Below are 27,167 nucleotides of genomic sequence, written 5' to 3' on the forward strand. Positions count from 1 at the left end.
TGTATGTAGCTGCTTTCTTTACCTGTTCTAAAAGTACGGGAATCAATGGGAGCGGATAGCGATTTTTCACTGTGTTGTTGTTCAACTCCCTAAAGTCGATACAAGCTCTAAGCTCTCCATTTGCCTTCGGGATAAAAATATCGGTGAAGCAGCAGGGGATTTTGATGGTCCGATGAACCCGGTCTCCAAGTGTTTATCGAGGTACAAGCGAAAGTGTTCATTTTCTAGTTCCGTTAACGCATAGATCCACCCGCACGGAACCACCGCCCCAGGAATCAGATCAATCTGACAATCGTATTGTCTGTGAGGGGGAAGGGTTTCTGCCTGTACATCATCAAACACCTCAGAGTATTCCGGGTATTGAAGGGGTAGCTGTCAATCCTTTTCTGCTGCAGTGGCAATACATCGCCCAGTGGCTAGGGCTGTTGCAGGTCCTTCCGAACCCCTGATACAATTCGCCTGGCAGTATGCCGATGTCAAGGTAACTTCCTGTGTGACCCAGTTGATTTCGGGGTTATGCTTTTGTAACCACGGTAGTCCAAGTATTGTATTTATTGTAAGTATTGAGGTGCCTGTATGATATTGAAAAACGATCCTCTCCCAGTGAGAGGAACTGAGCATAATTTCTTGCTTTTCTGACAAGTATCCTATGGGCCCAGTGTTGAGTCTTCTTCCATCTACTGCATACACCTCTTCAGGAGTATCCCTGGGGATGAGTTTTATGCCTCTTCGTTGTGCTTCTCCCAGATCCATAAAAAGACCCGTGGCCCCGGAGTCTATCATAGCAGGAACCTGATCCCACTCCAGCTGGAGTAGTATCTGTAACTCCACAAACAAAAGACATTGGGCCCGATGTAAGTAGGCAAATACCGGTCCGAAACGGCTGAAAAAACAGATTTTCGGCCGTTTCCGACCGGTATTTGTATATTGAGATGTAGGGGCATGTCAAAGTACAGAATCGGTAATTTGACCGATTCTGTAAAATACCGAATCGGTAAAATTACCGATTCTGTAATTTAACATGTAGGTAGCACTGTAATCAGTGCTACAAGGGTTTAAGAATTTGTTATTTACTACCAACTAGAAGTTGGTGGTAAATAATGAAAACCCTTCAAAAAGCATTTGTTTTGCTTTAAAAATGTGCCATGTTGCAGACATACATGCCCTAAGGGCATGTATGTCAGCAACATGTGCACCCATGCACAATTGAAGGGTGCAACAGGGTGTCAAAGTGACACCCTGTCCCCCTTGCAAATTCGGTAATTTTACCGAATCGGTATTTACCGATTCGGTAATTGGCATTGATTCCTATGGGCCTCAAGGCCCATAGGAATCAATGGCAATTACCGAATCGGTAAATACAGATTCGGTAATTACCGAATTTTACCGATTCGGTAATTTAAAAATAGAAATTACCTACATCCCATTTACCTACTCTTAAATACCGAATCGTTATGATTCGGTATTTAAGAGTAGGTAAATCGAGATTACCTACATCGGGCCCATTGTTTCTGAATGTTTCCATAGTTCAATGAAGGGATACAAGAATGGCTCCAAGAATCCCCTTTTGTAATCCCTGGGCATGTTAGTTTTCCGATGTCTTGGTGGTATAATTTTTTCCAAATCGATTCGTTCTCTGTTTCACTGGGCATTCCTTCACAAAATGCTCTCTTTTGCCACAGTAAAGGCAAAGGCCTTGTTTTCTGCGAGTCTCCTTTTCAGCCGGAGTGAGCGCAGCTTGCACTGTAACAATTTCCATGGCTTCTGGAGCAGTCGTCACAGAGTGTTCTGTGGATTTGGGTTTGTCAACTCAGTACCAACCTTTTTCTCTCCTTTTATGTTCCCCTTTTCTTTCTCTCAACCTGTGATCAAGATAGAGCGCCAAATTGATGAGCCCTTCACAGGAGGTAGGCTGGGGGTCGATTTGCGCTATGACATATTTTAGTTCTTCCCTAAGTCCTTGGTGGAAGAGTGCCGCTTGTTTGACTTCCGGCCACTTGGTTTCGGCCACTAAACGTCTAAAGGTATTGAGATACACCAACAAATCCTTGTTCCCTTGTCTTAGTTCCAATAGTACTCGATCTGCGGTGAACGAATCTGCCCTTCTATCAAACACTCTGATGAATTCCTCCTTAAATGCATCCCAGTCATGTAGTAATGGGTCCTCTCTGCTTACTAGGGGTACTGCCCATTGGGCAGCATCTCCAGCCAATTATGATATAAGGAAGGCCACGCTAGCCTGATTGGTGGGAAAAGATTTTTGTTTACAGGAAAAATGCAACAGTATTTGGGTTAAGAATACCTGAACTTTTTCTGCTTCCCCATGAAATCTCTCTGGCGTAGCCAATGGAATATTAACTGGCATTTCTACTACCACTGTGCTAGAAGGAACAACAGGCGTGCTACCTATGTCAAAGGGATTTCTTTGGAGACGTTCTACACGAGCCCTCAAATCCGCGGTTTCTTGGCGAGAAGCGCCAGTTCCACCTGTACCCCACCTAGGACGGCTATTACATCTTCAAGAGTGGCTATTCTCTACAATCTAACCGGGAGGATAGGAATATGTGTGTCGGAAATTCTGTCACGGTTTGTATCCTCAGGATCGGCTTGTAGCTGATAGAAGTCCATCTCTTGATAGCTCCGAGCCAGAATTGTAATAGCATTGGTCAGCGAAGTGATCAAGCGAGGGAAGGAAAGGAAGGGAACAGCAGGGAGGGAGATCTGAGAAAACAAGAAAAGATCATCAAAACACAGTTTCCTCCTTAACATACAAAATATACTGGCCAACAGTTATTAATCACATAAAGGAAAACCAGGACAATATACCTGTAAAGAAGATAACTAGTATAAGACAAGGCCTAGAATTCATACGAATGTCTGTTGATGCGCAATATGGGTGTGCTGTAACAGTATACATAAAACATCACAATTCAAATACATAGATACTAGAGTAACTCAGTCGTGCTTTATACACAGACCCCTTTTTCCCGTAAAATACTCCAATAGACGTCTGGAGTGGGTTAAAGGATATAATATCCGCCATAACTGAGTAGCACAAAAATCCTATGTATTAGTTTTCAGTTTGTTCAACGTTGAAGGATACAGTGTTCCAAAATATTGTGCACCTAAACTTTGTTTCCTTGAAACTTGCTCTGCAAACTTTCATTAAACAATGTCGGTTAACGGCGACAACAACGCAACTGGTGGAGCTGCAGTAAATGCAAACCAACCGGGTTTAGACATTACAGGGTTTAATGAAGACAACGATGACGCTATAATCATCCCGGAAAACTTAAGGAAAACTATAGCTATAAAACATATAGAAAATGGAGTATCATTGAGAGGTGGTAATGTAATATTTATTATAGAGGCAAATGAATATCGGCAGACATAGGTATTCTATTCATGGATTATCTTTCTACAAGCAAATCCAACAACACATGTGTTCTACTTCTATAAGATAGAGGAACATCCAGCGGAATACGTTTCTTTCGAGGACGTTGAAATTCTACTACCTTACCAAGAGCTTCAGCTGTGGTTTAAAGGCGCCCTACAACATCAAAATCACACTACCAGGCTCGGTCCACAAGGTAGACCAGAAGCAACTTGGCCGGTACTAGCCAGCTATACACCACATCCTGACATTGAACAGGTCCAGAACTGTTAGCTCAGCTAAAACAGCTAATTAAAATACATAGACAGTTGGTTCAATATGTAATGTGGACTTTACCAGTCCAACCTGCTGTAAGGATTCCACAGCACACCCCTCACCAGGGGAACACAAACAAAATTACACCACTGACTATACAATCATTCATTGGTATATTGACCACAAAAAGGGAACAAATTCCGTTCTGATTAGCTCAAAAAATTACTCAAATAGAGGCAGTATTTCCCGATAGTACATCTCATGAGAAACACAGAATTCTGACAATCTGTTTACAAATAGGGATTGCATCACACGTAGAGGACTGCGACACTTGGGGTATAGTCTTTGCTTCAATCTACACAAAAACACATGGTGTTCCGTCTATGGCGGTAATACCAGATGTCCGAAGACAGATTCAAAATGAATACGGACCAGAACCTGCCTTAAATCTTGGTATGGAGTTACTAAAAGATTTTCAAACAGGTCTCGACTATACTATTAGCTAACATCAAAGGTGAAGCAGCTTCCGTGGCAATCCGTCAAAAACTAAAAGAAACTGATATAACAGAGCAACCATATGAACTTGCAAGAATAATTGAAAAATCCTATGAAGAACTAGGTAGAGATAGTTTGCGTGGGAAACCAGTAAACCCCCAACTGACTGAAAATCGTGAAAAAGTCTTTATTAAAAATAATCTCACTACTCCTAAAAAGAAGTGGGAAAACACTAAACAGACACTTCCTAAAGAGAAGCGTTCTCAGTCCAGAGGAAAGTCTCCTCAACAGGAGCCCTCTGAAAAGAGGTATAACCTCAGAAACAGGGATAATTTGAGAAAACCTGATAGATATCAAGATACTGATACACGTTCCTCTCGTACCTTTCCTCGCAGAAATCCGAAAGAAGAGGACGATCAGAACAAAAGGAAGAACGCGTGAAGTCCAAAGACGAACAGCACATTCCAAAAAATAAGAAAACTCAATTCACCAAGAAGAAGGAAGCAAGTGTAAAGATCAGACATGCTGAGGATCTTGAGTACACAACTCAAGAACGGGGAGTGGGCCCAGACAATGCTAGACAGCGCAGCAGAGGTCACCATAGCTCGCAAGATCCTGAAGGATCATCTGGAGACAGTGGACTTGAATGAATGCTTTCAAGTTGAAACTGCCAACACCAGGGTTAGTGTACCACATAAGTTATATGAAGTAACACTGCGGATGGAGGGGAACATAACTAGAAAAATAAAAGCACTCTTTTGGGAGAAGCTATCTAAGTGTTATGACATTCTTCTAGCTGAACAAGACTGGCCACCTGAATTTGTCAGGGAGTGCCCACATGGCGAAGCGATAATTATGCCAGCCTTCTCAAGTCACATTCCAATTCATAAAAAATACACATATGCCAGAAAATGGGCAGTAGCCCAGGCTCCAGCATTATACACAAATCACGTAGGATGGGATGAGGACTCTCCTCACCATAAAATCCAGTTAAAAAATCAACCTACTGCACAGAGGCAGTATCCAGTTAAGCAAGAAGCTAAAAAACAGGTCAGGGAGATCTTAGATCAACTTAAATACCAAGGGGTGATTGAAACATGCACCTCATCTATGAACAATCCTTTGTTTCCTGTCTCCAAACCAGACAATACATATCGTCTAGTTTTGGACTACAGACACTTAAACTCTTGTTGCTAATCTTTTGCAGTACAGAATGCACACAGTGCCGCACTGATGAATAACATTGTGCGTAAAAAGTATAAAACCACATTAGATATTTCTAACGGTTTCTTCTGTCAAAACATTGCACCAGAAAGCAGGTATTTGACCGCTTTCTCAATCATGGGGACACAGCGACAATTTTGCCGTCCCCCCATGGATTCAAGAATAGCCCATGGTTATTTTCAGCCAGAGTAACAGAGGGGCATATTACCAACAGCTAGCGATAATTATCGCTATGTTGGCTTAGCGGCAATATTTTTATCGCCGAGCTGCGGCGATTTTTATCGCTTAGGAACCTTGCTATTATCAAGGTTTATCTCCTAAGCGATAAAAATCGGCCGAAATGCATGAATATTGCTGAAAAGTCAGCGATATTCATGCACTACCGAGCTAATGCTCTTAGCCATGTTATCCACCTACCATTGGATAACATGGCTAAGAACTGCTCAGGGGCAGGTATTAGCTTTTAGAGATATTCGCGCTTAGCGCGAATATCTCCAAAAGTAGGTAATAGGAGATAGCGATGTTAGTGACTGTTTCCAGTCGCTAACATCTAGGCACGCCCACTTTGCATGTCATTAGTGATAAATTTCACTGACATGCAAAGCGGGGCCCAAGATGGTCGCTATCTCCTACTAGCTGTCGCTAACTGGTGTTAGCGACAGCTAGGTAATAGGGAGATAATTTCATCTCCGCTTTCTTGGCTTTTAAAGCCAAAAAAGCGGAGATAAACCCCCTTGATAATATGCCCCACAATTACTACAAATGTATGATGATGAGGCAGTATATTATGTTGATGACATCTATTTTACAGACGATGACTTGGACAGGCACTTGAAAAGAGTGAACACCATTATACTTGGGTTTGCTTCTGAAGGGAATTGCCCACCTCAACGTCCTATTCTTAGGCTACGAGTTATCAAGTGAAGGCAAAAGCCTGGCAGCCAACTTTCTAGAGAAATGTGCACTGCTCCAATCTCCAAAAACGCTGAAAAACCTACAGTCAATTCTAGGTTTCCTGAATTTTGGAAGTACTTATGTTCTAAATTACGCAGAAAGGGTTAAACGTCTCTACAAACTAATAAAACCTGATTTCAAATCAACTAATTGGACTCAAAAACACACAGAATTTTTGCGTTCAGTACAAACAGACATGTTAGCAAAAACACAATTACAGACACACGGCAACGTGCGCAACCTTGTGATTCGAATCATCCCAGGGAGATGCGGATTCACATACCTAACCTTTAAAGAAGGTGAAAATGTACCAATAGCTTACAAATCACACTTGTACACACAAGCTGAAATGAAATTCACTTCAACAGAAAAGATTCTGACAGCGGTTCAAACTGCAGTAGGAAAAGAGAGAGCTCTCGCGCAGGGTAAACGCATAATGATCGTTACACCTGTACCTGCTTTAGAGGCAGTGACGAAAGCGAGCATTCCAAATACTAAGGCTTTACATCCGAGATGGATACAATGGGTTAATACTCTTGCTGCAACAGACGTTGAATACGTTTTTGACCCCTACTTGAAAACACAAGAATTTCTACAATACGAACACGAATGTCCTCTGCCAACCGAGATTCTGCCTCTAGAACATTACGGATGTATAATTTATACAGACGGATCAGCACAGCCCGCAATTGGGGGTAAACAAGCATATAGTGCTGCGTGCGTGATTGTTAAAGGTCGCTGGCGCGATGGTAAATTTAGACCTCACTCGGAGACTGTACAGCTCAGTGAGCTGAACTACAGGCTTTCAAGATGGCGCTTGAAAATACTGATTGCGAATTCCCCACACTCATAGTGTGCGATTCGTATTACTGCGTCCAGTCTTACAATGAATATATGCAGAACTGGGTTCAAAACGGTTTCAAAGACGCAAAAGGCGGCACAATTAAGCATAAATTGCTTTGGGAACAAGTAGTTCTATTACAAAAAGAACTACAAAAGACTCACGTGATCCATACAATGAGTCATCAGCGTGATGGCGTTCACGTTGCAGGGAATTCATTGGCTGATGAAGCCGGGAAGGCAGCTGTGCAAATGGCTTCCGTAGCTGCAATCACTCGTTCAAAAACAAAAATAGACAGCGAAATAATGCAAGCTGTCATTAACGGTAAAAGACAGTGGTAAAACACTCCCGAAAGGCTTTCCAATAAAGTACTCATATATAAAACCCACCTATTTGGTACATCCTGCTAGCACGAATCCCTGTTGTCTTTTGATTCAGATATTAGCGCTGCGAGGCCTCAGGGTAGTATAAGCGCTATATAAATGTAATTTTCATTTCATTTCATACAAATAATGTTCCTTTTGCTCGAATCCCTGGAGTGGGGGATAGGGCAATCCCAAACATGGAACATAGGTTAGGACTAATCTTAGCAGCACATGAAGGACTCGCCTCTGCACACGCAGGAGTTTTCGCCACAGTATCATTAATAAAACAGAGAATTGGTGGCCGCGCATGAGGAAACAAGCTAGAAACTATGTTCTAGAATGTGAAATCTGCCAAAAAATGAAAGTTTCTACAGTGAAACGACCTATGCAGACACCCCTTATAATTTCAGATAAACCATTAGCCTGTGTTTACCTGGACCACTGTGGTCCCTTACAAAGGGATGGCAACTATAAATATATCATGGATGCAGTGGATTCCTGCACAATATTAATTTGGATGTGGCCTCAGGGCTCAGCTGACGCCCGAACTGTTATAAAAGATTTGCGAGTCTTTATCGGCACATACGCAATCGGTACGCTGCATTCTGACCAGGGTCCTGTGTTTAGCTCTCGAGCTTACAAAGAGGTCATGGCCAGCTTGGGCGTTGCATTACGGTACTCAAGTCCATTCCATCCTGAGGGAAATGCGGTAGTGGAAAGAAAAAAACATGACATAAAGCAATCTATAACAGCTAGGGTATTAGGTTCGGGTGACGGTTGGGTCAAACATCTAATAAATGTCCAACGTAGTCTCGATAATCTGCCAAGAAATTCTCTGGGTGGAACCACTCCATATGAATTACTATTTGGTACTAGAATGCTCATTCAGGGTCTTGATTATAAAACTTCAGTGGTGGAGCAAAAACCCTTTGATATCAAAGAACGTTTGAATGTTTTTCAGGACTTAAATTAAACAAGAAGAAGTCTGAGCTACACAACACAAAAGCCAACGAACACTGAAGAGAAACCACCTGTCATAGCAAGGCCTGTCTGGATTCCAAAGATTGGGGATCTAGTCAGAGAAAAGATTGCGGATAAGAAGGAATTTGGGCCTTCTTACAGAAAACCAGTACCTGTGCTAGCAATCCACGGATCAAGAACAGTGTTACTACCGCCCCTTGCTGGAAGAAAGGAGAACAGGTCTGTATCAATCGACCTGGTAAAACCACATCATGTGGCCGATAATAAGTAGTAGGCCCAGTGGACTCCCGAGATGATTCAGACAACCAAATCTTGCCACAATCCAAGAGGTTCAAACTGAAAGACTTATCACCTTTGATAAACCTGCAGTAAGAAAAGAAGGACTATACAACAAAGCCATGGAGCTTGTACCTCTTGAAACCCAAATAACAGTTTGTCAAGAAACACCTGTCTACAATGATATAGCCTCTGACTATACTAATATGGCAAAGGAAGAAACAGGTCCAGCGATTCCGAAAAATCGGGATGCAATCCCAACAATTGACGGAACTGCCTCTGGCTATTTCATCAACTTTGATACATTTTCTGAGGATCCCAGTGAACCTGAAACTACGCCAGCAAATAAAACTTTCAAAGACAAAATACTAGAACTCTTTCATCAACTTGCAAAAATATATCAGGTTTCACCATGGGTTGAATTTTGGATTGTGTTAGGTGTGCTTTTTCTCCTACTTTGTCTCATTCTTGTTTTAAGTTTGGGAAAGATGATAGATGGAAAATACAGTACAATGGACACAGCAAGTAAGAATATTAACTTGCTCCTGAAACCTCACAAATCATCTCATCGTGAACGAAGAGACCTGTCATCAGTGAACATCACAGCCGTTCCTATACCTGGTGGTATAGCATGGGACACAACTGATTATGACATTTATGGCCCGGTGGAACTATTGAAGATTCCACACCAGTTTAAGGTTTCTTTGAGTGACTTTGTTTCACCCAGCACATTTTCTGATGATTGGGACTTTGAGACTGTTAATAACATCATGACAGATTTAGAAATGTCAGCTAAATTCACAAAACATGAATACTTAGAAGGTTCATCAGATTATGAACACATGTATTGTTTTAATCATTATGGTCACCATTATTTGCACAAATCTTCAAACCCTAGAAATGTTTTTACTTATAATCAATGGGAACATTGTCCAACGCCGCCAAAGGGCAGCTCAAAAACATTTTATGAAAAGTTTCCATACTTCTCAGGTTTTAATGTCACAAATCCAGAAACCTTTTATTTAAAAAATGTGAATAAGACAGGAATGAAAAACATGCTGACTAATACTAAACAAATTTATTCTGCGAACTTTTATGCTCAGCTGTCTACATTAGGTTGTAACTTTTGGAAAGACAACATTGAGACAAAAACTTTCTGGGGCACAAAAGACTGGCAGGTGCAAGGTTTAGAAGCCTTATTCAGAGCCTGCATTATCCCAGAACAAATAATGTTTTTAAATGACACTGTTCCACAAACATCTTGTCTTGGCTTAGCTAAAATAAAGGAATTAAATAAACCGTCAATACCTAAAGCCACACCTGACAGTAATGGCACTGCAGATGAGCAGGTAGACGTAAAACAGATGTTACAACAGAACTAATCCTGATTGGAAAAAATGGTTAATCTGGCCCACAGACACAAATAACTGTCAAGGTAGATTCCTGAACAAAACACAAGGGTTCACAGTAACTAGGCCAGATCCAAGATATTCCCAGCGACAACATCCAGGGATAGTTGCAACATGCAGTGTAGGAAAACTATGCCTTGAGTGGCTACAGAAATTCACACTTCCAGAAATTAAACAACACTTAACTTTACTTAAAGAAGGCATTGATTTACGAGACTTCTTACTTGGACCTCGTAAACCACGTCAAAAATGTTTCATATACGCTGGTATATACTCTGCTTACAATGAAGCATGGAAAGTCACGCAAATTGAAACTGCAGAAAGAATACGAGAAATTGATTGTATTAATTTAGAGAACGCTCTCTCTGTAGTGGACAATGAGTTAACGACTCTGTTCAGGCTACGTGCCATGGCGTCTAATCAACACCACGTCATTGTTTACTGTCTTTAACCTTACAGATAAACAAATCTCTTTGGCACAAAGAGGAGCAGACTATAAGGTGCTGAGCATAGAAAAACTGGAAAGATTACCATTAACTGTTTCTGAGAAACCAGTCGTGGAATGGATAATACATGGCACCATCACGATACCAGTGACGATTTTCCAATTTCAGTATTGCTATAAACACATACCAGCGGGCCTGTATGAAAGGTTGGGTAAAGAGTACATTAAGTCGACCTGGAATTTACCATATACACACAAATGTTGGAGTGGGGGAAAGGAGGTATTTCTTAGTGGAAAAAATTGTAAGAACTCGCTAAGCGGTACACTTTTATGTCAAGGTATTAATTTACACGGAGCCTGCGAGGGTTCTTCAAATAACCTTTCTTGCCACCTGCATGGTTCTCCAGCAGCAGTGATAGAGCCAGTTTTTAGGCAGCTATCCAATGGTAGCTGCATAATGTTGAGTGATCACAGCTGTTGTGGAATGATGCCAGGTATAGCCTATCTCGTTAGTGTGTCAGCCAGGGTCACTTGTTGTATGCAAGTATTGTTTCCTAAAACGAAGACAGATGGAGAGTCGCTGTTATGGCCTTCACTGAATATCTCTTCTATACGAATAGATACTTTAAGCAGAATGAAAGCCATTCTTTTGCAAAAAACTGTGCCACTGACCTCGTCCAGAGAAACGTATGATCTGCAAGTCGCAAAGACTTCTGCAGAGATATATGCCTATTATCAACTAATTGTCCAAAACATTTCACAGTAATGTTAGGTCGTATCTTAAACATGTCTGATACGAGTGGTATTGTACATTTATTTAAGACAGTTTTTTCAGGACTGTTAGCACCCTTTCAAGCAGCCCTAGGCATTTTCCCAAATTTCGTGTACTCTGTGTTTGGCGGCCTGCCTCTTCTTTTGGGACTCGTAGCAGGAATTCTATTTTTGTTTCTTCTGCTCCGATATGGCAAGTCCAGTCACCAGCGATACCCAGACTACCATGGAGGACGCCCTCCTAGCCATGCGGTGCTGTGTCAGAATTACACAGATTCTTGGCTTGGCTTGTTTAAGAGATCTGAACACCACATGGTTTCTCTCGTTCAGACCAATCTGGCAAGATTGCATCTTACCTGTTCTACGATGCCTGCTTTGCGGAGAAGAATGCGTGTTGGACGTTTGTCTCACACTTCCATCAGCACTACCAACGGATGTTGACGCTTTGCTAGGTCCGGTAACGGCTCATATATCGTGTTGCCCCCAACGGCTGCCAATTCCGATGACGGCATTCGTGGAGATCTCACCAGCAACTACAGCTAATGGTGAGGTGCGTGGAACAACAGGCACACAGGTACCATCTGCTGCGAACATTGCTAATGCGGATGACGCTGACAGCGATGCTTCTCATCTGTGCACAATTGATTTACTTAATGAAGTAGTTCCACTTTCACCTACTGTGGTAGACGATTTCTTTGCCAGCCTAGACGATTTGATGTTTTCTCCTGACACCGAGAATAACTTTTGAAATCTGCGCACAGCGTTCCATGAACTCTAAATTTGGCCTTCACTTTTCATAACAATCCTTCCAAAGCTTTGGAACTCTATTTTTCTATGGCTAATTTTGACTTTTTCCCAAAAACTTGAAAAAACTTTTTTAGGCACACAGTAATCTGCTTAAAGTAGAACTATTCTTAGAGAACGTGAATTCTTTAAATACCTCCTAGAGACAATATTTGACCTTGTGCTCAAACCCAAAACAGTATATTATTTCTGCTATGGAATGGTCTCGGCCTTTTATTCTGTAACATAGAGCCATTTCATAAATGTCATTACATGTTTCATTCAGTTAGCTTTGCCAACATCATAATTCATGTTTTAAATGACGCCTATTGCTTTTGAATGCGTACTGCTCATTTTTCGTGTGCAACCTTTTCAAATGCCTTTTTTGTATTTTAGGTGAGATTGTAAACACATGCTTTAGATATGTTTTAGTGCTTATAATTTAGTAATGTTCAACATAATAGAGTGGAGTGAGTGTTGTATATGAATATAGGACCCTAGTGTAATTTTCCCGATTCATGCCCATATATAGGTATAAATCACCCTATCCTCATATAGGCATAGAAATCATAACCATATTTAGACTTAGCCTATGCAGTCCAAATACGGCATGGCTACTTCCACTAGTTCCGAAAATTCACAACGATTTCTTAGAAAAACCCGCCTTCAGCAGTCAGGGACTTCCCCTTGTTGAATATTGACTTGTCCAAGAACTCATGGAGTTTTCAAAGAACTGAGTCTTTGATGACGTTATTATGTCCAACCTTACGTCAAACTCGGCACCTTCAAGGTATAAATATGCCCACACTTGCCCAGGCAAACACGCGGTGGTTTGGAGCAGTTCGACTATCTACCTACACGACACAGCTCGCCGCAACAAGTGCCGAAGGAAGCCAACCCTCCAGCAGACGCACTGAGAGAAACGCTGTCTTTTCTCTTGCCGAGAAATCCAGCTCCAGTGTTTCCAAGCTACCCTTGCGGGTTGTTGGGAAATCGAGTCCTGAGAGAGAGATACCAGACCTCCTTCATTCTAAAACCAAGGTACAGAGCTGATTAGACCCTTAGAGAAATCTTGGATAGATTCTTGGCAAAGAATACTGAAAATAAGCTACAACTCACTTACTTCTTCCCTTGAACTAGACCTAGGTTAGGTACACCGGGGTAGGCGTATTTTAGAAGCACCAGTTGAGTAATTTTAGTTTTTATTTATTAATGTATGTATTCTATGTATTTTATTGCTTAGAAACCATATCATGCTTTTACAGTATTATTTTATAATACTCTTCGTACTGTACGCATAATACTTTGCAATCAGTATTTCGATTGTAGCAGCTCATTTCTTCTTCATGAGAAAGAAGACTGTTCAATAAATAACTTTTTTATTGAAAACGCCTCTCTCTCTATTTCTCTGCACCTCTTGTGAAACGAAGCATGCACGATTGTCTGAGTAAAATAACTATCTATTGTTTCCGCAACTCTAGAGATACGTTTCTTATTCTTGGGAAACAAAGTTGTCATGTTTATGCGGTTGTCAGAAACGAATCCCTTCTTGTTTATTCGAGAAAGTTTCTAGTGACCTCTGAGCTAGCTGGCACTCACAATTAAGTCTAATATATTCGATAGAGACCTAGACGACCTCAGTCCTACGTCTAATCTATAGTATATGTTATTACAATGCGCAGAGCCTATTGGGAATATAGGAACTACACTACAGACTTTCTACTTTGGGATTATGGATACACAAAAAGTATTCAGATGGGGGGTGTGAGACCAAAGAACTCTTGGTGCAGGCGGAGCAGGGTGGGTCCCCAGAAAGGGGCGATTTTACGTCTTCTGCCAGCTCTGGGTCTTGTGCAGAGGGAGGGAGGGTCAAAAATTATGTTGTGGAACATTGCTGGTGTCCCTACTAAACTTGAACCCAGACTGGCTCTCCAACAATAATAATACGGACATTCTTTTATTGCAGGAGACGTGGGAAACTGAGGATTTTAGCATATATGTTTTTCACAAATTCTGCAGCCCTGCTATTCCATCTCATGCAAGCAGATCTAACGGGGGATTAGCTATTCTGTGCTCTGTATAATTAACAGGTATCTCATTCCAAAACATTTATATGAGGCCCAACTATCAGTTTGTGTTATTGCAGGCCCCATGCTGCTTTGATGTGGTTTTGGTTAATTTGTAAAACAATGTCTTTGACTAACATGCCACTGCATTAATTGATGACACGGAGAGTGATTTAGTGACCTTCCTGTATAGCCAAAATAAAGAGTCATTAATAGTTTGGGGGTGGATTTTAAGATGAGTTTTGTGGGAAATGTGATCCCTTTTCTTGTGGCTTGGAGACATCAAAGGGGGAAGAGTATCTACATTTTCTAGTGCACACCTTTTAGGGAGGCCCTGAAAAGATTGTTGATTTTTAGTTTCCTGTTTTTTGTCAAAGAATTTAAGGTTTTGGGCGCCCATCCCATTTTAATGGTGCATAAAAGGGAAGTGAGATTGATTTTATTATAGTGTCTCAGGGCCTAGCCAATCCAATACTAGATTATAATGTATCAGTTTCATATATTAGCAACTATAATCCCCTTAGCTTAGTCTTGGACCTTATATTGATGGGGACCTCGTCCCATCTTACTTGCATAATGGGGACATCTGTATAAAATGGGAGCGGGTGGATAATGACGCCTTTTTAAGCAAACTTGTCTGTGAGAACAGAGAAGCAGTCTCAGTACTCACCCTGGAAGAGGAGTCACCAGAAAACATCTCCAATGCCTTTAGAAGTGTATGTATTGCTGTGAACAAGGGGTGGAGGTAGAATAAAGCCCCATAAATCTCTACAGGCTGGTTTGTCCATCCCTGTAAGATTGCCCATAAGAAGTCTGTCTATACCCTTCAGACTGCCTTCAACCTAGTCCAAATTGTATCCCTTAATTGCTGTATGCCCTTGCAAGTACTTTTCAAAACCCACAATACTTCTGGTCATTAGCTGTCTCCTCGTTCTTTTTCCACTGGACTCTTCAAGTTCCATCGGCCTCAGCTATATTTAACTCTTGTGCGCTTTAACTGTCCCCTCAAATTCTTGAAGTCTCCTTTTAAGCTCATATTGTCCACTAACAAGGGCTACTAAATTCTGGTAACCACAACCATTGTAATCCTATCAGCTTAACCCGTTCGATGCTGATGACGGAACTGCTCCGTCATCAGCTGCGGTGGCGCTGTGCTGATGACGGAGCGGTTCCGTCATGGCTCGGCTGCCGCGCCTGCGCGGCGCTGATTTCGCGCCTGCGCGGCGCGTTCTATTGAGCGGGCGGGGCCATGATGGAACCGCTCCGTCATGAGCACAGCCCAACCACGGCTGATGACGGAGCGGTTCCGTCACCAGCATGCGGCCGATGCGCGGCCGCCCCGCCCCCTAGTGCTGCGGCGGAATAGCCACCGCAGCGATGCGGTTAATGCCAAAAATAACATTGTAAATATTGATCAGTACAGCCTACACTCCTAAGTGGGTGTGCACATGTATCTCACCTGAGCCAACATCCTTCTCAAAATGTCAACTGTGAGTGGCTTTCTCCTGTCATGATTTGTAACTTTCTTTCTAGCCCATCTTTCTTACATGCTCTTCACAAACTTACTCCAAGGTAGCTCATATCCCAGAACAATTGCCCTCAAAAGCGAACTCCACTATTTTACCTGCAAAAATAACTAGTTCCTCCCTATTAATTCTCATGACATAATTAACCATATCCTCCATTCTGTTTTGAAATCCAGATTCTTATTACTCATCTTCCTTGCCCTGCTTATCAAGACTTCATCACATGTCCATTGCCAGGAAGGCTAATGAACCTCCCACTGGTCTTAAGTAAGCTTGTCACAGCTGATCAAGTCAAGTCAAGTCAAGTCAAAAACCACTTTATTCGATTTTGTTAAAAATCATAAAAGCATACTATAACAATTAAAAGGCAATCCAGGTGCATGATAAAATTTTTCATACAATACAATATATAAAATCAGAAAAAAAGTCAGATTAAAAAGATCATAATGTGCAAAAAAGCGAAGTATACCACATTCATCACAGTCCCCAATGGTAGACTTATAATTTCCTCTTCCTAATCCGAACAGCAGCAACAAGGTAATTTGCTACACTGAACATCACCAAAGGCGATTCAAGCATTTGTAGAAACAGTAAAGCTGGTTTAGCTTGTATGAAAGCTTTCCCCTTCAACAAAGGCAACAAATACTTCATCCTTGGAGCATTATAAAAGGGGCAGAACAACATAAGGTGCATATTGTCTTGAATGGAGAAATTGTCACATTTGCATACAGGTGCATCCTCGGGCTTGAACCATCCCTGTCTATCACAGAGTACCAAATAAATCTGGTTAAATCGAAACTTAACCAGAAGCCATCTGTGAAACGGGATATTAACCAGGGCAAGATACGGTTGGATGGCTATGCAGGTAATTGTCATATAATGTGCTTTAACCGTAGGTTTCGTTAGCTGGAGTTGCTCTCTCTCCAAGGTCTTAAGCTTGTAAAAGTTTTCCTTGACCCAAGCTAAGTCTGCTTTTCTCAGGTCAAACGGAGAGGAGAAAATCTCCGGGCGTCCTAATTCTACTGAGCACTTATAAATATATGACAGCCAAGCAATGTCTTTATGTTTGTCAAGTTTTAAACAATCCATCAGAATTTTGTGATTAAGACCTAAATTGTTATTAATCCAGACCCTAATCCACAAAAGAATGGGTGCCATAGAGAGGATGTCAGTAATGTACCCTACTCCAAGCTCCTGGTGGACAGAAAAGGTGGCTGTCGACAAGGGGAGTCCTAACATAGAACAAAAAAACTTATTAACCTCTGTTTGGATAGTTTCAGTTTTTACATAGCCCCACAATCCAGCTCCGTACCTAGCTATAGCCAGTGATTTCGCCCTATACAAAGCTAATAATGCACCAATTGGTTTCCCCCCGAGTCTCCTTGAGAAGCTCAAGATGGCGTTAACAGAGCTCCTCACAACTTTAGTTTTTGCTATTATCTGAGGAGACCAACTACCCTTGGTGTCAAAGATTACACCGAGGTAAGTGAAAACTTTTACATTAGTGATCACTTCCCCCTTACAATAGAAAGATTTAGTATTATTTTTAGCAGCCCCAAAAACCATAACATGGGATTTAGAATTATTAACCACAAGGTCAAGAGAAGACATAAAGTCACTGAATGCATTTAAGAGTCTCTGGAGGCCAAGATGTGTCCTAGCTATTAAGGCGGCGTCATCCGCGTACAGGAGCACTGGAATATGAGTGTCTCCTGCACGCGGTGTATCCACAGAAGCAGCCAAAAGGTTTTTTTCCAGAGAATTTATGTATAAAGTGAACAGCATAGGAGCAAGGATGCAGCCTTGCCGTACACCCCTGCCTGATTTAAACCATGCTGTACGATGTCCCTCTTGATCCATTCTAATGGAAGCCTTTAAATCCTTGTGGAGTTCAGCTAAAAAGTAGACCAGAGGAGGATCCAATCCCATTTTTAACAGCATGGCCCACAGCTTTGATCTGTTTACTAAATCAAATGCAGTGGATAGATCCATGTAAGCAACAAAGATTGCCCCCTTTTTTGCCTTTGTATATTTAGAAATTATCATGTGCAAATTTAGGCATTGGTCCTCTGTTCCTCTTCCTGTCCGGAAACCATACTGAGCATTGGACAAAATGTCATTTTCTAGTGTCCACTTGTTAATTTTAGCCAACAGTACTTTACCCAGGATCTTCATAGAAGAATCCAGCAAGGAAATGGGGCGGTAGCATTTGGGGTCACTTCTTAGTCCTTTTTTAAAGATTGGGACAATGATTGAGCATGTCCAGGTATTTGGGAAACCCCCTACAAGTACATGGTTAAAAACATTCGTTAATATCGTGGCCCACATGTCCGGGTTTGATTTGTAAAAATCTAGGGGAACCCCGTCGGGTCCCGGGGCTTTACTCTTAGCAGAACTAATTATCGCGACCTTAACTTCATTTTCATTAAAATCTGGATTGGGTTGCAAGTCAGAATAGCAGGGTATATGAAATGTTTCATGAACCTGATTGCTCCCATAAATGACTGAAAAATGATTAAGCCACTCTGATTCTGGTATATTTGCCTCAAGATCTATATTACGTGATTGGGCAAATAAGGGGTTATTTATTATGGACCAGAATTTAGAACTGTCTTTGAGGGTGGTTGAATCCATTAAAGCGTCCCAGGCTTCTTCTTTTACGTTTTTTTTGCGTGTCTTTACCGCCTCAGCGTATTTTTTCCTGAGCTGCGCTACCACTAAGTTATTTCTGGGAGAATGTTTAAGCGCAGCCATCAATGCAGAGTGAGCTTTCGAACAAGTATGGTCGAACCAACCAGAGACTGGGGCAGGTCCCCTCTTTGGGCTAAGTGTAAGCTCTTCTTCCACCCTAGAGCAGATAGCCTCAAAGGCAGCAATTATCTCTTTGCCCCCCCTTTCAAGGTCCCTACAAATCTGAAGTTCCGCCATCATATCTTGTTTGATAAGATTTAAAAAGTCCTCTGGGCAGACTTTACACCATTTTAATCGCCTCCCTTGCTCTTTGCTCATTACATTCTTCACAGAAGTGACCAACAAAGCCCCTTTGAGCAGTCCAAGCGACCCATCCAGGACTAAGGACACCGGATTGTGGTCACTAAATCCGCTTTCGATGGCATTATAAAAGTGAACATAATGGAGGAGTCCCGGAGATAAAAAAATGTAATCAATAATAGATTCACTACCCCTCGCATTATACGTGGCCACACAATCGTTGAGATCAGAGAAACCCGGTTCATATAAGTCATTTACTGATAACAGATGTTCCATAGCTGATCCTTTCAAACTATGCTCAAAATGCGGGGGGGTCGTAAGGTCAGGCCCATTAAAGTCTTTGATCTGACAGTGTAAACCGCACAAATGAACATTAAAATCACCCATTAAAATGATTTGAACAAAAGTGGTTTGTTTTGACATATAATCAGTTATAAACATACTTAAACTTTCTAAAACAAAATTTGGGGGTCCACCCTGCAAGGAGTTATAACAATTAATAAGAACAATCTTATTTTTATCTGGGTGGAGGATTTCCAGGAACTGAAAATGATGTGACGAGCTAGAAAATTCCCTCACACTTCCAGCTATATTGAGAGACACCAGTAACATCAGGCCACCTCTGTCCCTTCCCACCGGGGTACACTGTGCATTGACAAAGAATGAAGAATAGCCATCCAACCAAAAAGAATTATCCCTTGCCCATGTTTCCTGCATGGCAACTATGTCGTGTTCTTTCAACTTACCCAACCAGATCGGGTCATTCTGTTTGGCACGTAAGCCCGCAATATTCCAGGACAGAATCTTAACTTTTCTATTACCTTGCTCTATTGTAACCTCCCTTTCATTAGATGTGATGTTACATGGGGTAGGGATGTTGACATTATCATCCTGGACATTAGCTATCAAATTTAATTGCTGGGGCTCTAGTCAGTCCATATTTGCCTGATTGGCAAGGGCCGCAAATCTATTAGAAAGTGGCAGGTTATCTATGTATGTATTCCTTGCAGAAGTGACAACACCACTGCCCCTAGGTTTCTTTGTCACCCATTCATTCCCTTGGGGCGGAAAATTTTGTCTACCCTCTACCCCATGGTTGTTATTTTGCTGCGGCCTACCGTGCCCGCCTCCAGCTGTCATGAGTGCAGGTGGATAAAAAAAACCCAGAGGCATGGCGCGCACACCCTTACCTAATGGGTCCAACGGGGAAGCATCCCAAAAAAGGCGTCTAGTGACATCCCGAGATTTAAAATTAACTATAACACAGTCTCCTGCCACGCATTTTTTGGTTTTTCCCACCCAATTAACCCTTCTACACATCATGATATTAGCTGCGATGTTACTATCACCCGTGCAGTTCGCATTACACCATTTTTCCGTGTGATTTAGCAGCGTTTCATGATGTTCCACCTCCCCCGTGTCTAATTTAGGCACATTTACCAATACTGCTACAAAGGGAGTTGCATCGGGGGGTAGGTGCACTGGAGGTACCCTGCCCACCCGTTCTCCTAGAAGACCTTGTGGCTTTTCCAACAGAACAGGGTTATGTGCTGTTTGCAGCAGGGGCATGTATCTACCATTTACAACGTTCCCTTTGTTATACACAGAGTTTTCTGCGGGCGGGTTTATAACAGGGTTATTCGGCGGGTCAATTTCTATAGGTGCAGAAACCTGTGGGACACGAGGACATGTCAGATTATGTGATGGCAGTACAGGGGCCTGACTATTTAAGAACTCATTAATGCGTTCACATTTTCTCAACAGGTTATTGACACAATCCTTCAGAGTCTCAGTTATATCTGTTGCAATCTGAATTAAGGCGGATTCAAGTCTATCAGAAAAGAGTTTTTCCAGTAAAGGGGAGAGACCCTCCTCGGTGATGTAACTAGCGCGCTGATCCCTGGACTGAGTGTTAGCCATATTTTCTTTGACACCCATGTCCATAGATGTGGAAGGTGCAATAGTAACAGGAAGTTCTGGAGAAGGCAAAACTGTGGGAGTCAGCGCCACGTTTGGTCGGCATGATTCAATGATAATCCTCGGCTCCAGTGGTGCACAGCTAATAGGCAAGGTGTTAATAGAGCTTGTGCCTACAGATGTAGTTTCCAGCCCCAGCGCACGTTCAGAGACCGCTATCTGGGTGGATAATTCATCGACTTTTGACGTCAAGTATGTAATTATACTAGTCGTATATTTGGGAACCTTGGCCTTAGCTTCTCCCTGCACCGGAGTAACTATTTTGCGCTTACCCATGTTCTTAGGGATATAGCCCGTCCCGTCCCTGGTCGTGGTCCGCTCCTCTCCGCGGCCGTGTGATGGTACTACACGGCGGCGTGGGCGACCACAGCGTCAGGGACCCAGCGGCGTGGTCAAGAGGTGAAGCACGGCGTCTGGTCACTGTGAGCAGCGTGACCCCTCCTGCAGTCGGTGAAAAATTCGGTGAGACCCCCGCTCGACTCCGGGAGCCGTCTCCTTTTGTGCGCCTCCTGGCGCTGTCAGCAGGAAGTGGGCGGTGCGGTAGCCCGGGCAAGCTGGGTGTTGTGGTCCGCTCCTCTCCGCGGCCGTGTGATGGTACTACACGGCGGCGTGGGCGACCACAGCGTCAGGGACCCAGCGGCGTGGTCAAGAGGTGCAGCACGGCGTCTGGTCACTGTGAGCAGCGTGACCCCTCCAGCAGTCGGTAAAAAATTCGGTGAGACCCCCTGATCAGCTTCCAGGGCCAAATAACAGAATCTTTATTGCAAACATGACAGTGCATCAACCTTCTCATTGTCCAAACCTGTAATATGGCAAGTCCAGAAGAGAACATCCCTTTAAAAAGTAAAGCAGTACTAGCTCCCTCAACAGACATAGTATCCACTGATCCTCTTATTCATTTATTTTTCAAATAGGTTTTTATTGGATTATACATCACATGATAGAATACAGGAAATGAAGGGCCCAACTTAATACTTAGTCATCCCCTTGGCAGAGGTCCCGGCTGCCAAATTTTGAAATGTCAGTCAGGCCAAGGAACATTTCAAGCATTGACAGAAACCACACTTACAGTGGTTCTTGCCAATGTCTTGTAACTTTGCAATACGGCTCCGTCAAACATGATGGAGATGTATGACAAAATGACTTTTTTTTCATTTTCAGAAACAAAACCCCAAATCAGTATTTTGTTTTGAAAAATTAAGTCTCAAGTCGCAAGTCTCACCATGAGACTTGCCTCCCATGGAGAGGTTGTATTTTTTAGTTTTCACTGCCCCTTACTGTTAGGGTTTTCTTGGAAGTGACGGACAGTGAAACCTGACCTGTATGCTGGCTCATCTCCATTAGGTGCAAATCCAATTACTTAATTAAAAACACTGAAGATAGCAGCTTGTATAATTGGGCCCCATCCGATTGTAGGTCCCTGTGCCCAACCCCACCACTGACGGCTATGCCCAGTATCAAGGACTGTATATTCATTTAATAGCACTGCGGTATTCAGAGATCTGCATTAAATGTGTCTGTTTTCTCTTTTGGTTACTTTGCTTTAGGCCGTTCAGGTGGTTGCATTGCCATGAGATCTGGGTCACAGGCTGGTCGTTGGGAGGTCAAGGACTGTCAGAGCTTTGAAGCAATGTCATTCTGTAAGCAGAAACTAAATGAGGAAAAACAGATTTCTGAAAACTCGGATTCTGGATATTTTAATGATAACTTTAATGAAGACAGTTGCGTTCATGGATGGGAATCCGAAGCACACCTTCATAACTGCTACAAGGTAATACAAATAAAATATTGTCCACAACAACTATGCTTTAAAATCACGATACACATACGTAGTCTCAAGTATTACAAGCATATCTCACCAAAATATTCACGAACTGTTTTGTATGAATTTTAGTATATTCTCTATTCTGACGACCTCATGTCCTTGTGACGCCCAGAGCAAACAAAGCACCATGCACTTTATGCTGTTTTGTGTCTTATTCCAATTTTAGTTGTTAAAAACCACGTTTGCTTACACAAGATACCAGATCGCATATCATTGCCTTAAAATATTTGCTTGAGCTGAATGATTCTAGGGTATGCAATTAATATATGTAAAAGTATTGCTTCTTGATGCTGTAATGAACCCTATGGAGACTGGTTGGCAGCCTTTTAGTAATTTTAAGTATGTAGATCTGGAATTGACGTCTTTGATCATAATGAATTGTTGCTGCTGCCGCTTTTATTTTCCAATTTTAGGCATGTGTGATTGTTTTATTGTGATTGCTTTTATGGTTGTTCATTTTTCCTTTTATTAGCAGCCACATTTTATTATCCATTTTGAGGTGAAAAAATAACCTTTTGCGTCATAAAAATGCAAAATATGAAGCAACACCTCAAAATTGAATAAATATGAGGGAAAAAGGACGTAAAATTCCCCAAAAGCTCTTGAAAAGGACTGGTGCAGCAGCTACACTGGGTCGAGGGAGTGGCCAGGCCCAAGCCAGGCCCTCACGTCGTGAACACTCCGCCCCCTTTGCAGAGCAAGCCGGCAGAAGCTGAGGCAGAGGCAGGGGGGAGGAACCAAGGAGCCAGCAGAAGCACTTCCCCACAGAGAATTCGATTAAAAATGAAGCATAAGGTGAGAAATGAGCAGGAAATGCAAGCGCCGCAAAAATTAGGAGATTCCTGACATAAAATTCGTCGTTAACCGGCTAATTGGGCCGGGACACTTACGGAGCTCCGGCGGTAGCGGCCATCTTGGTCGACGCGCTCGCGCTACTCATGGTTGTTCATTTTAACCCACTGAATAAAGTCTTTTCGATTCGAGTGTATTCTGTAGACTACAAAGTAAAGAACAGGGCGAGATACTCAAGTCTCTCATTTCGGGTAGTTAAAAAGTCTTCCAAGACATCCCTAAGATTAGAGCTGGGCATAACTAGTAGAAATGCAAAACCACTCAGGGCTATTTTACAGTGGTATTTTAGAATGAAACAAGTAGCACCAAATGCCCCAGAGATCTAGTGAAATTCCAATTGAAGCTGCCACATTCATCAAATGATATTATATGTAAAAAAAAATACACCTTGTGCTGAATTGTCTCAACATGAAGGACAATGTTACTATGGTTGAATATATTCCAGGTCATGAACTTTCTAAGTCCACAAATTCAGTAATTCAGCTATAGCTTAGACAAACAGCATTGTACTTGGTTAGTAAGTAGGAAACCCGTTGCTGATAAGACCACACAAAACAGTATAGACACATACTTTATAATACTGAGCCACAGTTCCATGAGAAAAGTCTTGATCTCCGCACAAATAGTTTGCCATTAACTGTCAGCTAGGGTAGTTGGTAGGTGGAGCAGGCGCGTCTAAACGTCACTGTCCCTTCTGTAAGAAATACATTAAAGTATTGATTGAGTCGTGATGTTCATCTGCCCTATACTACAAACAGTTTATTCTTGCTTTTTTATAATTAAAAATAAAAAGGTTTCTTCCTAATATATATTGTCCTTCGCAGTGGGAATTTGTTTAAACTATAACATTCAAAATTCTGGCTATTAATTTATAGTTTTCAACATACAATGCTCTCTGTCGTAATCATGTGGAATGATCCGCTGAAACTGATTTGCAAATATGGTTGAGGTACATATAATGGGCCTTTTCATATGTATGCAACACGTTATTGAATGTCCACAAACACCGGTCCAAACCAGAATATTCAGAAGGATGAAAGGCTTCATAATTTAGCAACTGCATGACACAAAAGATTTTGCTTTTTTACTTTACTTATCAATACCATTGGTACATAGTGTTGGTTCAGAACAATCATAGTCAAACTACACCGGTTGGTGTACACCTAGGTTAGACAAATATTAGGATTACTTCTAGGAAGATGAAACAGATGCATCTTTCCACAAGTGCTAACTTGTGGAAATAGTTTATGCTGTAGAATTCCAGATGTGTAAATAGTTTACCAGCAAAATCCTCTTAAGTCCTCACCAATTTTAGCAGTGGTTCTCTATCCCAGCCTGGATGCAAATTTACTGTTGACCTTGACAGGAGTAAAGTCTTGATTATCATGGGTTTTGCAGTTGCAAAGCCTGCCATTTGCAACATTTGAGGCCCACATGTACAAACACATTTTCCAGTAGACACAGAATGAGTAACCCTTTGATACATCTGGCCCTTAAGGCTTTACAACCACAAGAAACTCACTCGCTATATACTAGGGGTACATCATGAGTTGCAAATACCTTTCTGGCTTCCAATCTACATATTAAAGCTCCTTAAGAATAGGTAAGAAAAGGGGGCATGAAATTAGTATCCACCTTTGAACCGATTCACAATGAGATGTTTCTACTTTTTGTAACCAAAAAGTGCTTTTGTACTGGCAAATCATGCCACTCACACACCTAACTTTAACTTGGGTATGTAAATGTATATCCATGTCTAACACTATGGTGGTATGGTGTATGTGCTAACTATAACTGGAAAATTCAAGGTGTTTTTTTAGTTTGTTTCAAATTAAAATGTCACCTTAACTGGAAGTTTTAAAATGTATTTCAGAGAGCTTTGTTTTAAAAATTGATTTAGGTTTTATGCCCAATGCTACCTCCAACTTCACATTAGCTGTGATTTATTTGACCGAAAGGTAAAAGTATTTCACAGGTGGTTGTGTGCATATATGAGGTGGGTATGGCAGTGAGTAAAAATGCATATGTATCATGTTTCAGGCAACACCCATTCCACATAACCTTCAACTGGATGTAACAAGGGTTGACTGCAAGGCCTGGCCACAGCCCAGGTCCTGCACAAACCTACCTTGAGGCTAACCGCCAATGCACATAGCTTTTCAGTGGTGTGCATCAGTGGCTGATTTGAAATTAATCTTTAAGAACACTGGCCTTAAGAGGTGGCGTTGCCAAAGAGACAATGCTGGCCAAACAGAAATACATGATTGAGATCCTGGATCCCTGAGTTGCACAATTTACACTATTTCCCTGTTTTTTCCAGGAAAAGACCAGGTTGCTGTTAGTGCATTTAGCTGTTGCAAGTTAATTCAAAATAGTGTCCAAAACATAGAATACCATGGTCTAAATTCCAGGTCAAGTAATGCTGAGTTACCTTGGAGTAGCTGGACGAAGTTACCACCTCTTAGACATACAGGACATAACATCTTTCCGATAGCTAGTACAGCTAGATGCATCATCATTTACGTAGCTTTTAAACTGTATGGGAGAGCAGGAAGCCGGAACCTCCTACTGTAGTTTAGATAACTTAGCGCCAAGTCATAATCTCTGGAAAATGTATATTTTCTTGGTTCTGAGGAAAATATTTAACAATTCATAAAATCCCACATGTTTTTTTTCACTGTTCTTCAGCTGAAAGCACCACTGAATTACACAGGCCAGCCCTTGTACATAGGAGCTTATCAGACCAAATGCCAGCCTCATTGCTGGGGTAGAAACTGACTATTTAAAATTACGGTTTACGTAAAATTTGCACTTCCATCTTCAGTAAAAAAATCACATTTTGTTACATTTATAGACCCTATGGCACATTATGGAGTCGGAGGGGCTTTCGCCTTAAATGCAGATAACAAATGAATGAAATCTCTTTGCCCCATTGTGTTGTAAAAAGCACGTAACCCCTTTGCATGCAAAGAAGCCTTAGAGGAACAATATTCAATATGTGCTTTTTTCCAGCATTTTACTTGCTATAATTTCCCCTAGATAGAGATATGAGTTTATGATCTCCAGTTTCTCTGGACCTATGCCCCAGACATATTTGCTGATCTTCCTAGCCTAAAATTATTACCTTAATCTTAGAGATGTGGATCTTCACGTGATGTTGTAAAGACACCAGCCTATTGCTCAGGCCCTTGGGAGTTAGATCCAGAATTGCAATGACATCTGCATACATCAAGCACGGAAAGTGATGACAACCTTTTTTGAGAGCATTTCCTTTGTCAGATGTTAAGCAGTCAGGAAGGTCCAAAACATACAATGAGAAAAGTAATGTGCCCAGCTGTCAACCCTGTTACAAGCCATTTTTTGTTGGAATTATTGTGGATAATCCTCGAAGCCCCTCTACTAACAGCTGAGATCATGTCAGGCATACCTTACTTCTTAACTTTTTTTCCATAATGTCGGACGGTCCACCATATCGAAGGCTGTTGAAATATCTATGAATGCCATATATATACATTAAGCCCTCGGACTGAGGTATACTATTCCGCTACCAGTTTCAGCATACATATGTTATCAATTTTACAATATTTCTTACTGAAACCCACTTGTTCAATAGGGAGTAATATTTCCTCCTCCACGCACTCAGTAATCTGTTCCAAGATACTCCTAGCACATATTTACCCTACTGAAACTTTGTGCAACTGAACTAACCTGTGAGGAGGAGCCCTTTGCTAGCGTGG

At 41.8% G+C, this 27,167-nt stretch overlaps 1 protein-coding gene across 1 annotated transcript in view; it reads left to right on the forward strand.

The window, feature by feature from the left end:
- PLA2R1 (phospholipase A2 receptor 1) overlaps nucleotides 1–27,167 on the forward strand; it is a 974,624-nt gene that overhangs the window by 610,662 nt on the left and 336,795 nt on the right. The window contains exon 12 of the mRNA XM_078681678.1: nucleotides 22,301–22,524. Within this exon, the coding sequence (XP_078537804.1) occupies nucleotides 22,301–22,524 (224 nt within the window). The remainder of the gene's footprint in view (nucleotides 1–22,300; nucleotides 22,525–27,167) is intronic.

Source organism: Lissotriton helveticus, chromosome 3_1 (genome assembly GCF_964261635.1).
Source record: "Lissotriton helveticus chromosome 3_1, aLisHel1.1, whole genome shotgun sequence".
NCBI lineage: Eukaryota > Metazoa > Chordata > Amphibia > Caudata > Salamandridae > Lissotriton > Lissotriton helveticus.